At 36.5% G+C, this 14,195-nt stretch overlaps 2 protein-coding genes across 2 annotated transcripts in view; one reads left to right on the top strand and one right to left on the bottom strand.

Annotated features, from left to right (window-relative positions):
* The window catches only part of LOC113507125, a 34,324-nt gene extending 23,047 nt beyond the window's left edge, over positions 1 to 11,277 (top strand). Inside the window, exons 3-9 of the mRNA XM_026889984.1 lie at positions 4,994 to 5,187; positions 7,543 to 7,699; positions 8,027 to 8,192; positions 9,103 to 9,290; positions 9,715 to 9,897; positions 10,469 to 10,678; positions 10,941 to 11,277. Of these exons, the coding sequence (XP_026745785.1) occupies positions 4,994 to 5,187; positions 7,543 to 7,699; positions 8,027 to 8,192; positions 9,103 to 9,290; positions 9,715 to 9,897; positions 10,469 to 10,654 (1,074 nt within the window). The 3' untranslated portion in view covers positions 10,655 to 10,678; positions 10,941 to 11,277. The remainder of the gene's footprint in view (positions 1 to 4,993; positions 5,188 to 7,542; positions 7,700 to 8,026; positions 8,193 to 9,102; positions 9,291 to 9,714; positions 9,898 to 10,468; positions 10,679 to 10,940) is intronic.
* LOC113507114 (nose resistant to fluoxetine protein 6) overlaps positions 11,267 to 14,195 on the bottom strand; it is a 39,716-nt gene continuing 36,787 nt past the window's right edge. The window contains exons 8-12 of the mRNA XM_026889976.1: positions 13,703 to 13,832; positions 12,952 to 13,141; positions 12,406 to 12,548; positions 11,844 to 11,940; positions 11,267 to 11,481 (exon numbers count right to left, since the gene is read on the bottom strand). Coding sequence (XP_026745777.1) covers positions 11,450 to 11,481; positions 11,844 to 11,940; positions 12,406 to 12,548; positions 12,952 to 13,141; positions 13,703 to 13,832 — 592 coding nt within the window. The 3' untranslated portion in view covers positions 11,267 to 11,449. The remainder of the gene's footprint in view (positions 11,482 to 11,843; positions 11,941 to 12,405; positions 12,549 to 12,951; positions 13,142 to 13,702; positions 13,833 to 14,195) is intronic.

The raw sequence follows: 14,195 nt of genomic DNA on the forward strand, positions 1-14,195 counted from the left end.
AAAACTTGGTTTCTTATTCCTAAGTATGCTGGACATTTCCCTCAAAGTTTCGTAGCACCAGGTCCTTTGCCTTCCGCATCCAGTCTCGGTTTGGATCCAGCAACCTTTTATAGGCTATTGGTTTATAGGGCTATAGAGCGTCCTGCCCTGCTTTTACTGATTCGTGGTCTCCGCTCAAGGAATGTTTTGCTCCAACGACCATCGGTCCTTCGACAGCCAAAGTAATACGAATAATCTCATTTCTGATTTTATCCGCTAAAGTAACTTCAAGCATAGCTCGCTATTGCTCTCTGAGAGGCAAGTTGGCGGTGTCATCTGCTTAGCCTTTCACCAATTATGTTGGGTCAGCTAAGCAGATGGCGTAATTATTTAATGGAACTCTTTTACTAATATCACAATATTTAGTAGCCCAATTTTTCCCATAGCATAATGTGCTTTATATAAATGTTTACAAATAAAATGGCATGTAAGTATTTAACATTTAACGTTGGAAATGTTACACGAGACTAATTGGTGTGATAATCTAATGATTTGTTGACCATTCTCTGTTGAAACAGGTGTTTGTTTGGTTAGCCGATGTTATTCTAATCCAGAATACTATTTCTGCTAGTAATGGAATAAATAAATATTGGTTTAGTCTGTTATACGGTATTCTACTGTTACAACGATATTCCAAGTTTAGGCTTAGACTATTTAAAAAATATACTACATTCAGTAGTCAGGATTATTTTTTTAGGCACTCATTTTTGGTGACAGTTAATTGAATTTCTTGCCAGTATCTCTCCATAACATTGCAATTTAAAACTGCGTTATCGCAGTCCCTCATCTCAATCATCATTACCAGCAAAGGCTTATTCAATCAAATGTAATCCATTTTTTGAAGCCGCATTTATTTTTATTAAGCCAAAGTAAACCTCCAAGGTATGACGACATAGAACTATATTTAATTACAGTTACATTCATTATATAACGAGCTTGTAGGTTACGGTGTTAACTAGTAATCGTAAGTGTTGGTTGTCATGAATGACAGGTTGATGACGGTTTGGTTGACGGTTGGTTGACGGTAATGGTTGATTGGGAGACAATTATTGAGTGCAGGTGTCGATAAATCAATGGTAAATGGTGTTACTAGACAACGACATTCTTGATTAATAAATGTTTCGTAAGTTGATCTGGCCGAGACTGGATGAGGCAAGAGAAAGGGGAGGCCTGGGTCCAGCAGTGGGAGGACAAGGGCTGTGGATAATGATGATGACGATGATGAGGATCCAGGTAAAGGTCACAGAGCGCGACGTGTCGTAGGTTCGATTAAATTACTTAGTGCGTAAGAGGACTTTTGAAAAGAATTGACAGACTTCCGGATATTTTTTTATGGAAAATAGGCCTGTTCCCAGAGGTGTAACATTTATAGGCTGCAGTTGTTGCAATGCAAAAGTTTGGAACTTGTCCGGGGTTCTATCATAACCTTTAGGAATAAAAGTTTTACAGCTAAGGATGAGCCGATATTTAGCACAACGTCTCAAAATCAAAATCAGTATTTAGTCACCCTTTTATAACTACAGTGCTGCAATGTCTACCGCGGTCAATCGTACTTGAAGAGGCGGAAAAGATAGGGATTCTATTTCCATTGTAAAACGACGCGAAAACTCGTAGTCTCGTGAACAAGTCAAAGCTTTCCTTGCGCGACTGGCAAAAAACCCCAAAGACCCATGATATTGGTACGGGAATCAAGGGAAATCGGTTGTTTAGATTAAGTAAATACCTATTCTTTGTATACCTGTATCGATATTCAAAAGTAGAACATCAACTAAACGTAATCTGATCAATACGAAAACTGAGTCACAAGCCTTAGCATAATAATATTATGAGGCCAGGGAAAGCGCGCCACAGAATATTTAGGTGGCTTGTGACGTCACACGCCACACTTACCCACTTCTCGAACGGCGAGACGTTTAACATTAATTTATTGATAATACGGAATTACAAATTAAGCTTATTAAAATCACTTCAAACTTCAACAAATATAAATTCTGCTTTTGCAATTTAGATCTTAATACCTTTTGTTAAGGTTTAAAATGATTATTGGTGATGTGTACAGGTTACGTTTCCCTGGCTAGTTCAGGGGTCACGAGCCAAGTTATTCAACTTTGTAGGCGTTTGTTATTTATTATGAAGGATGTTTATTACGTTTATACGGAAGAAGTGATCAAGATGCATTGTAATTATGCAATATAATGAATGAATGTGGAAAGACAATGTAGGAAGGTAATTGATTGCTAGTAAACTCTACACTCACCTTGTTGGCTGTTTTATTATGATGATATGTCAGTGCCATTCTACCCAAAAATTTGAAAAATACCCTTGTAAGCCTAATTGATTAAAAGCGAAAAATTTTAATATCTACATCATAATTCACACCATTAAGACATAAAGAAACATGCAACATTTTTTTATTACATGACTTGTGTTAAAACAATCACCAAGTGTAAAATAACAACTAACAAGTATAATGTCAGTACGTGAGTAAATAAACAGGCAGATAGCATCAGTTTTAAGGCCGTCAAGTATAAAATACGTAACCGTCATATCACGCGTTTTCTAGTGAAACGTAATGGCGTGCAGTCTAATGGTACCGCTCTTGACATGAACGTGACTCTTTGGTATACGACCTCAGAGGGTTGTATATAGCCTCCTTTGTTATTTGTTACTGGCCGGTTAGAACACTTCATATCAGTGTAATTTGAAATTGGAACAAATCAAATTGCGTTATTATTATTAAAATTTGGTGCTGATGTTTTCTTTTATTTTTAAATTACTTTTAATTTTATTTGCCAAGTTAAATGTAGCAAAAGTTCCCTTTTCGTATTCCCATTATTTATAATTCTGTTCGCGGCAAAAAACAATTGTAGCATCTATCTTACAAAAAGTGCACGCAGCATTAATGTTAAAATTTTGTAACTATTGGAAACGAAAATAAATACTAAACCAAGTCTAGATCTAAGTCACAAATTCACCGTCTTAAACTTGTAGATTCCTCAATCTTGACCTTTCATCATGACATTATAATATTGGATAATGCACAAGTGACATAATATGCATGCAACGATGTTCCAAACGTTATATCACTTTATTTAGCAACAGTTATTTAGTATAAATAGTCTGAATACCGACATTTTAAACATATTACTAGCCTCTGAATTCTTAATAACTAGGAAGTCCCATTAAAGTTTCTGAAACGATTTGAAACATAATTATCTCAAAATATGTTACTAACTCGGATTTTATTATTGTCCGAAGTTATGCATAATTGGAATAGTCATCTGAAAAACTGTTTTTCATGATGTTAATTGAATTTATTAAATCATTTTTAGCGTATATGTTCCTAATTAGTAGATTCCAAACGCGTTTTATTGTGAATAATTACATTGTTTAATACAATTACATAATTACAACGATAACATTGTTCAAATTGTATTTTTAGACTTGTGGAAATCTTCTTTTGTTATGGTCATCTGAATTTTGTAAATGAATATGTAGTTGGTTAAGAAGAGTTAGCTTTGTAACATAGAAATATGGCTCCCGTAGAAATATGCAAAAAAAATCAAATTTATGACCGCATGAATCGTTGCTTACCTCAGTTTTACTTTTATTATTTGTTACTACCGGCAATAGAAATTCAGTAGTCTAACTAATTATGGTTTATGAGAGACAGCCTACTGACAGTTTTATATGTTAATACGGTAACTTTTTTACCATTTTGTAAGGAACACTAAAACTCGGATAAAACCTTAAAGAATTGTTTGATAACAATATAACTGACTGCAAGGCGACTACTATAGATTTCAAAAACGTATTAGAACTGTTTTGTTTTTCCAGTTCATCCTGCTTGTTCTAGAATTGCCTTTGCAAGAAAGACGTTACATACTGATTCTCACATTTAAACCAAAGAAAAAAAACAGTGTCAACATTTGAATAATTAATTCCGAAACGAAACGAACCTGTCAAAGCAATTGTAATACGGTATATTGAAGTGTATTGGTTTGCAACAAATTGTCTGTAAAAACCTGCGGGTTTTATAGACAGCCATTCATTTGTTTTCCCACGCAAATTATTAGGTCGGCTCTGTTGTCATAATATCGTATTTGTGAGTTGTGATTGCTTTCACAGTCTATATTTCAAGATTAGATGGTAGACTGTATAAGGACACGCCGTTTGTCTTTTTGCCAAAAGTCTCCTACATTAAGCAGTTTAACGAACAGTCATAACACATGTACAAAGCCAAGACAAGCGTACGTTGATAACAAAAACGCAAATATAAATTAAGATTTCAGAAGGATACAAAGTGAAAAACATTATTCACAACTCAATTTCCTCAAAGGTGAATTGTAGCACCCAGTTATCCAATCGAAAACAGATTTCCCCATATTCACTTATTTCTTCCTTCGTCTGACTATGCAACGTCTTCTTGTTAAAACGCGAGTAGTTGACTATAACCTTGTAGATCCCCTTTTGTTTCATTCAAAAAGTATTACATGTTTCGCTTAATTGCATGCAGATTCAATATAAGAATAAGTTTCGTGTTAACCTGCGATAAGCAACTGAATAGCTAAATGGTTAGATAGGCTTTATTGTACAGCGACGGGAAAAGTGATGTTTTCTTGTGTATTATGTTCATATAAGTTGCAATTGTTTAAGGGTGGGCAGAGATCAAGGATGTGTATTGTAGTTGATAACTTAAACAATAGCTTAAGCATTGTGTAAAAATGAAGATTTTTATAAGAGGAAAGTCAAGGCTGATGGAATAGTAAAAAAAAATCCTCACGATTTATCGAAAAGAAAATGTGGATTCTGTAATACGTAACTAGAAAATTATGACAATCAATCAATGTAACGTAGTAGCCCACGTAGAACGAAATATCCCAAAGTCCGCAAATCCTACTTTAGTACATAATTAATCACAAAATCCTTAAAAATAAATTCGGTTGCTTTCCAGAAAGGCCACCCATGCGCAGACACCCAGGAGCTAAGTCCTGGTCGCTGGGGGGGACGCACCATCGCCGAGTGCAAGTGTCCTCCCGGGACTGCCCAGCTGCCCCACACCAACAACTGCCACAAGCTCTTCGAGAGAGGCCCCTGCAGGCCAGGGGAATACTTCGCGCCAGTCGAAGAGTCCTTCAACAAGCGAGGGTAGGTAAGCATCTTGATGGATCATCATGTTTGCTGAAAGTATATTACGGATATGTAAAGCTGGCCTTGTAGAAGTTGAACAGTTTGTAGGGAGGATGTCAGGAGACGGTTTTTTTAAGGGGATGAGATGAATATGGTGAAAGACTAATGTTGTTATGTCATAGGGTAATTATTATATGGGCTTAAAGTTCTGTAGAAGTGGTACTAGATAAAAGATTTTCATCGATAGTGGTTTCTTAGGTTTACGCGAATGTTAGACGCTGTCAATGTGCGCTGCTCTTGGGTTTGGCCTTGAGTTTATTTATTATTGGATCCCAAGTAGGTGATATCTTCCAGCCATCTTCTCTATTGAAATTAGGGTGTTTTTTAATCTCAATAGCCTCGCGAAACATCCTAGGTAGGAATTTGGATTCTTTAGCGAGGATCTTTGGTTGGTCAAATCTAATATAATGGCTGGAACCTTCAGCATGTTCGGCGACTGCAGACTTCGTTGCAGCCCGTGACCATGATACCTGCAAAGGTTTCGAAACGCCGGGAACTAAAATCTAAAATTAAACCGCGATAAAATCCGTAAAAGTAGTTTCATTTCAATTTTCATCGATTTCAAGGATTTGGTATATTAAAAATAGGTAGACATTTACAAGCATGCTTTCAAATTTTGTACCAAATGAATCGAAAACTACTGAAATGGAACTTAGTAAGTTCCAACAAGAACTTAGTAGGTTGTAGATATAACTTCTTATTACAATTTGCAGATACGTTTTAAATTGTCTTTCCTAGCTACAAGTAAAACAGACAACCTTACCTAATCTAGAGCCTAGGTGTGATTCAGTTAAATTTAACGTGTTAGACCAGTGAAAGTTAAACAACGGTATCCAGTTTAAACCATGAGCGGTGTTCAGGCGTTATTCAGGAAGTGTTAAGTAATTGACAGGGTAATGGGACTGAATCCTGCTTGTATTAATATAACTCTTGCATAAACTTCATAATACCAGTTATAATTGTATGGAAACACTTTGTCCTGTTGAATATTTATGATTAATAAGTCTTTAGGTGATTTTCTTAGGAAAGTGAAATTTTAAACGAGTTTTTGTCCTGACTTCGAAATTTTTGATTGATTATTTTCGAAAAGTAGCCTTCAATAGATAAATTTTGATGTGGGAGAAAACTATGGTATATCACCGGGTCTTAAACATAGAAAACGAGGTTAGTTCAAAAACATTTCTGACTCCATGTACCTATTTAAAAATAAAAAAACTAATCTTAAGTATTAAAAAATCATTAAGACGACTAACTAGAAACATAAATTACGAGGGACCAAAAATCTCCAATATTTTGGCTCTAACCATCCTTTACACACACCTACAAATACCTCCACTCCATACATTTCTCTCCCATACTAGCTAGTTGGAACTATTTCATATGATTTTCGGAAACAATTAACCTAGGTCCAACTATTTCGATGAAACCATGATGCAATATAGCGGCGTGCGAAACAAATTCTTATTCAAATTTAATGTTCCATTCTAAGAAGAGGTGTTTAATGTTTTCTAGATTATCACGGAAAATCCAAACTGTTACTTTACTCTTGTATAATGTGTAACTGTAAACGGGATCTAGTTATGGGGTCAATTTTTGAATATTCTAAGTTAAAACTGCTAATAATATTATTGAAGTTATATTTTCATGACTTGTCCTGTTTTTAGTGGTGAATTATTTTTTGTAACTGTATAGTTTTGAAATGATAGTCATAGTTTTTTGTCTGCTGAAGAAACAGTGCTAAAACACGGTGATAGCATAGTGGTGTGATCGTTGGACTCTAAATCAAAGGTCGCAGATTCAGCAAACACAAATAATATAGTAAATATAAATAAATCAGCCCATGTCATGGAAAGTAATAAAATAATGTAAAGTATTGCGAGGAATTAAATTTCAATGCCAATAGATTTGCAATTACATTCGAGTTTTTTAATTGCCGACTTTATAAAACTTGTTCTGATATTAGCATTGGTTTTGACACCAATAAATGCTAAGCGTAAGCGTATTTCTAAGACATAAATAAATAGTAAATCCAAAAATAAACACAATTAAATCTCATGTTTCCAGAGAGGATATAGGGCTTGAAGAAATCGCCAGACAAGTATAATAAACATTGAGGAAAAAGATCTCATGACATTTCACTGCAAAAATCCTTAAGAAAAAAAACAATTAGAAATTCGCAAACCAAGCCAAGGCCAAATCCATTAGATTGACCTTATGCTCGCACAATGTGTTGTAAGACCAATAATTTCCTATCACGCCTCGGTACGAGAAATCCCAAGTGAGTGAGGTTTAAGGTTTTCATTACTATTCTAGTGAACGTCAAGGCATGTGCGTGAGGCCTCAGCAGTGCGCTGACGAGACCTTGATCTACTGGCCAGCTGACGGCAAGTGCTACTACAGGATGTCGCAGGGCCCGTGCTTCCCGGGCGCCATATTGGATGTTGGAGAAGATGGGCTGGCGAACTGCTCGGTAAGAACATTTACTGACATATAATGACTATTAGGGGGTTGCTTTTCTATTTGAAAGTTATTGGCATTTGGATAGACTGTCTATAAGATGACTGATCCTCTGGTCTCTGCTATGCTAGGTTTTTTTTTAATAATATTCAGTACCAATCTAATCGGTATTCCGATAAAAGGTCAACATTTACAGAAAAAAATGACTTACTTAAAATGAATAAACTAATTCTATCCTCGATCATCGTAATATAATCGTGCTATTCAATAGAATAAAAAACCTAACCTTCTTCAAAATTTTCTTGACCCTTCTTAACGAATTTTTCTCGTACACTTCCAGTGCACGTCCACCAGCCCTCACTACTGGCAAGCCGACAGCAGCTGCTACCCGCACTACACGCGAGGGCCCTGCGAGAAGGGCCAGCTGTTCCTACCTGGACCAAGGTGCGGCTGCGAGAGCCATCTCCCACACTACCACAACGAAACTGCGTCATGTTATGAACTAGGTAAGGTCCAATTTTGTCTAACATTATATTTAATAGACTTTAAATTTATAAAATTAAATTAAGATTTTGGTCTTCACCATGATAAGACTGAGAAAATATGGTGAAAGATTTTTCTTTTTACGATGTTGGATGATAGGTAATAGAAGCAAGTTATTCATCTACTAAGATGACATAGTTAAGAAATCATAGGTCATAAAACACCCACTGATACAAGTCGAACTTAATAATCTGCTATAAATTGCAATACACCCATAGAACCACGAACGAGTATTGCAATGGTTTTTTACATCCTTTCATTACATTAGCTACGTTGTAAACTGCAATTCATTAGTGAATGAGTTATGCTAGCAATTCTTCATATTTCTGCAATTTCAAGTAAGTAAATATTTTTTCCTTACGGTTCATAAAGCAGGTTGGATTGTGGATTAGATTTTGAAATGAACACTTTACTGGTTTTCATATTCGGGGTCGTCCAGTTGTGCCATTTCAAATGAACGAGGTGATCGTTTTTGTAAAGGTGAAAAGAAAAACTGGAATGAAAGTACTAGACCAGAAATGTCTAGCGATCATTACTGGTGACGATCTACCTAGTTCAATATTGAATGTCAGGCACGACGGACAATTTCTTACATAATTTAACTAGCTTACCGTTTGTATCTGACCAGATTTTAAAGAACACCCTAAAGATCCATAAAATGCTGTAGAAAACCATTAACTTTCTTAATATCGACAAACTGTTGATATTTGTTTGTCGGACCTTTTTTTCGGATGTGAAATGAGAAAGAGAAAAGGAGTAGAATTGTCAATCTAATCCACAACTGCATCATCATTACTTTCCGACGTGGTTTCTGACAACTACTATTGTACTTCCTATTTGAACAGATCCTAAATCTCAGTGTTATCTTTCCAGATTCAATAGGCCCATGTCCTAGAGGGCACACATTCTCCATCGCCGAGGTGGCTCCGTACGGCTCCCGCGCCGAGTGCCGGTGCAAGTCTTTTCACGCGCGCGCAGCTGACGGCGTCTGCTATAGACTGTACACACGCGGGCCCTGTGCGGAGGACGAGATGATAGCCAGAGGTGGACGTTGTACTAAGGTAGGAGAATAACATTATCAAACATTTGGTGGGGTTAGCCAAGTAAAACTGAGATTGAATGTCACCATATTTTTAAAACTTGCATGAAGGGAAATTGCTTTGCATGAAGCGTGAAGCATCAGCAAGGTAAACCTGTTACCGTTTTTAATTTACCAAGTTTCCAAAAATGATAAATTTATTTATTTTACAAATCTCTTTCCTGGTTTCAAACTCTATATTATATCAGCAGCTTAAGATTACCTATCCTACTAGTAACTTTTGCATCCCCTGTCACGCTTCAGCCCATCTAGATATGTGACCTCAGTGACTTGCCATGTGACTTGTGCTAAAATGACAAAGTCACGTCAATCGTTGTGAAGGTTTGTTAAGATCGGCATTTGCTGTATGAGTTTATGAATATAAGACTTCATTCTTCGGTCCCCAGGTGCCATGTGCCCGCGGGCGGCTGTACGTGCCGGAGCGGCGGCGCTGCTACCGGCCGGGCACGCCGGAGCCCTGCCCCGTGGGGGAGGTGGTGGCCTTCGACTTCGAGGCCAGGCCTGCTGTGGACGGCCTCAGCCATAATGGGGTCTGCGCCTGTGGGAATGGAGCTTGCAGCAGACGAGATGTAAGACCTTTTTTCTAATATTTTTTTCGGAAGGGTCATCATCAAATGACTCTTTTCGATTTGGGTACAGCGAAAGTGAGATGTAAGATCTGGAGCTTGTTTATTGGATTGGTTATAGAAGTTCTCGAAGACGTTGAATTTAAATACCCAATCCCTAATGATGTGTATAAATTATTCTTTGAATAAGGGCTATAACGTTTCCTTGTTTATTAATCACTACTTATTAATATTATAAATGCGAAAGTAACTCTGTCTGTCTGTCTGTTACGCTTTCAAGTCTAAACCACTGAACCGATTTTAATGAAATTTGGTACAGAAATAGAGTTGACCTTGAGAAAGAACATAGGATAGTTTTTATCCTGGACTTTTGAAGAGTTCTCTTGGAAACGCGATATAATCGACCTCGACGCGGGCGTAAAGCTACTCTTGTATAATAATTAAATTGTAATTGTTACTGTCATAATATTTCTCTATCTCGAGGAAGACCGCGACAACCCCACCACAAGCGTTATTAACGACTTACTGGGACCTTAAATTATGACACTAAATAAACATTTTTAATTATTTTCAGGTGGAAGCCTGTTCTACTCGCAGAGGCACAGCTCCATACAACGGCACCTGTCACATCCTGAACACTCAGGGTCCTTGCTCCGAAGAGTCCTGGCTGGTCAGAGACAACACCAACAACATCAGATGTCAGTGCAGACCAGGCAGCACGAACTGTGACGAAGAGGCACGACGGAAGACGAAGAGTTGATGGAAAATGGAATTGTAATTGAAGGTAATATTGAACAGAAAAAGTGTCGTGTGTGTGTGGAATGTGTAGCGAAATTCGTATTCTTGGAAATATAAATTTTACCTAACTTTGTTCAGTGATTTTGATGATGATAAATAATGAAAAGTAAAAAAACGAAGTGAAAAAATGCATAATACTTGTGATCCTATTCACGACTGTTGGGGTAGTACATACATTATTAGATTTTACCTCTTTAGTCATATACTTATTCATTGAGAGTCGTTACTGACGTTTTCTTTTGTTCTAGGTCCTGGATTGATCCATAAAACTTGGGCTGATTGCTCAACTAACTTTAAAAGTCATAATTAGTGGGTAAGACTGATATACTTAGTTATAAAAATTGTACATACTTATTGCATAAGTAAAATAACTTAGATAGTATATAGATAGATATTTAATTAATTGACAATTACGTGCTGCTAAGCACTTGATTTTAATAAAAATCTTAACAGGGGTTTTACGAGTATCTTCTTATGCATTTATAAAAGAAATCTTTTACTTCATCGATTACCAAATCGATTTAATGTAGAAGATACAAAAATATTTTTGTTCGGGAAGAAATAAAAAAATAAATTTTATTTATACGCATTGGTTTTATTTTTATCTTTAATAACTTATGTCATACATTCTCTTAATCATAATATTAATATTAACAGTACAAAAATAGTCAATTATTACAAACTAATTCGTGATGTCCGACTAAAACTAAATATTTATACGTAACTATAGCACAGAATATTAGTCTTTGTTTCTTACTCACTTATCTTTTAATTTCGTCTGTGATTGTCCTGGAAAGAAAAAAGTTAAGGTTAGAATCTATAGTCAAAGACAGGAACTCAAGAATTAGTGGACTACAGTGAAGAAAAATTCGATTGTAGGCTAAGAAACATATTTGTTTTATTGATGCTGCTAGTATCAAGCAACCGTTAGATAGATAGAGTATGCTTTACAAATAAGCGTAGAATTAGATTTAGACAGTTAAAATTACATTGGACAGCATCCTTATTTGCCTTCACCCCTTCCTAACTGTTCTAGTTGTGGAGCATAAACCACGCAAGAATATAAACTTGACATTGCTCTGAATTATTAGGCTATTGACGGCTTATCCTAAACATCTTTATTTTCAAAGGTATTGTTTGGTATGACTTACCGAAATATATCCTATACACTTGGTTGAAGGGCATCTCAATGGCGACTGTCGCCAGTATTGATATCACTGTCACTGTTACCATTTCTGGGACGTGAAGCTGAAAGGAAATATAAAAAAAACGGTTTTAGTAATAAAACTACGATTTCCTGATATGAAATCAAAAGTCACCAATGGTAAAATACTTTCTAGATATTTATTTCTTTGTAGATAGAAAAATATTAAATCATTGTTTGAGATCAGAATACATTTAATTTGAGTTTCAGCGTTAAACTCTTCTCTAAAATTTAACTCACAAAAAGGAGGGCTTATAGTTAAGGCAGTGAGACTTTATACTAAACGTCTCAGCAGCGACTCACTTCCACAAGTCTTACTAGATTAGAAGAGGTGGTCAAAGGCCCAAGCTTAGGAGACAATTCAGAAAAGGAAAGAAAGAACAAGCATTCGTGAATCAACCTAACGCTTATTCTACGCGGTGATTGAACGCGCGGAACGTCGTGCACAGGTGATTTGGCTTGATGACGTCTATCACTATATGGGAAGTCAAAAGGGAAGTACTACTTACAAGTAGCAGCGGCGAGTAGTAGTCCGCATGCCGCTGTACTCCCACGTTATAGAAGAAGATGGGGAACTGCGTGAGGTACACGCTGTATGCGATCTTGTTGAAGAACTTGAACACGCGGGACTCCACGAACGAGGTGCCTATGCCTGCGGAGTAGGGAATGATTAGATAAGTAGGGAAAATTAAGAATGAGAAGTAATCGCGAGGTCGTTCATGTCTCAATTGCTCTTTTTTCTTTTTGTCCCAATCCTGTTTATGCTAGGGGTATCAAAAACACTCAAGTCTCACGCACAAAGACAACCAGACTCAAAACAAAAGACATCCAGACTCCTTTGTATGGGCGGTCTCGTTTTTCTATTGCGCTCTTCTTTTTACAAAGGAAGAAAATCATGATATCATCTAAGACGGTTAATGTTCACTTTTATGACAGCATTTATAAGTAAGGTTTACCAGGAACCCAGAAAAGCTAAAATCCTTTGTCCACTTTTACCTTTTAATTTGAGCTACTCTTAATCTGAATTTCGAACATATAAGGACAAAAATACTCACCAGCATAGTCATTAACGATCGCCCAGTGGGACACACACATGAAGATCCCCCATAAAATAGGTGAGAAGGCAGCGAACATGGCGGCGGGGTAATGCTCGTACTTGTAACCTTCCAGACCCCATTGGTAAGGAGTTGCGATAGTCGCCCCCATTAAAGTGAAGCAGAACGCCCAGAGCAGCCTTGATTGTGTCTGAAAGGCAAATTGGTATGAAGTTTAAAGAGGGCTTTAGACTAAACTGTTTAGCATGTCAGACAGATTGACCAAAAATGTTGGATACATATTTTTTATTTTATGTCATTAACAAAAACTGAAGGGGAGACGGTGAAATAAAATCTCGTGTGACGTCCACTTTTTACAAGCAAGTGATGTTACTCATCATCATCATCTTAATCGGTCCCTCATATCTGAGGATCGTGGTCAGCATCAGGGCCACATTTGGAGCGGATGATTTTCCTCCATCGGTTTCGATCCAGCGCATCTCTCACCACCGCATAGAATTTTGAAGACGATGTGTCTTTTATTTTATTTGAGTGATGTTACTAGCCCCCACTGCAATACATTTCATCATCTTACGTGCTTTTAATCTCTCTTACTTTTTAATGATGTGATAAAATAAAAATACGTATTCAATATCAAGACGGTTTTCAAGTCAAAACCGATATTGATGGTTTTTTTTTCATCTCGCTATCACAAACCACAGATTTAAAGAGTCGTATCCAAAAGATTATATTTCAAATATTCTTTACTTACAGTTGTAAGACTAAAGTTCAGTTTCTTAGACTTGAGTAGGTACGCCATCACGACCCCTATCAGGTATATAGTGGCTCTATGCGTCGGCAGGATGTAGGAGTACCGCGCCGCGTCCATTAGCTTCTGTACTCTGTAAACGACGAATAGGTTCCAATAAAAACGTTGTTTAACCTATAAAAAGGTGAAAGTGTAGATTAAAGATTTCTATTGAGATTTTGGTGGTATATTAATAATATATTATATAAGTTAGTATGTTTAGATTTCCATAGCTCTGAAAAATAACATAGTATTTGCCTTTTCATCAAAACTTCATACACGATATAATATAACAATAATTGTAAAATCAGTTTTAATGAAAGAGATATTTTTCCCAGTACAAATCAGACCCGATCTATTTCTTACTTAATTAGGAATACAGCTAACATATTTAATTGAACCGATCTCGTTAGAAATAGATTGCGCCTTAGGCAGTGAAATAGCAATGACGCGTTTC

The sequence above is a fragment of the Trichoplusia ni genome, chromosome 2, assembly GCF_003590095.1.
Source record: "Trichoplusia ni isolate ovarian cell line Hi5 chromosome 2, tn1, whole genome shotgun sequence".
NCBI classification, from domain to species: Eukaryota; Metazoa; Arthropoda; class Insecta; order Lepidoptera; family Noctuidae; genus Trichoplusia; species Trichoplusia ni.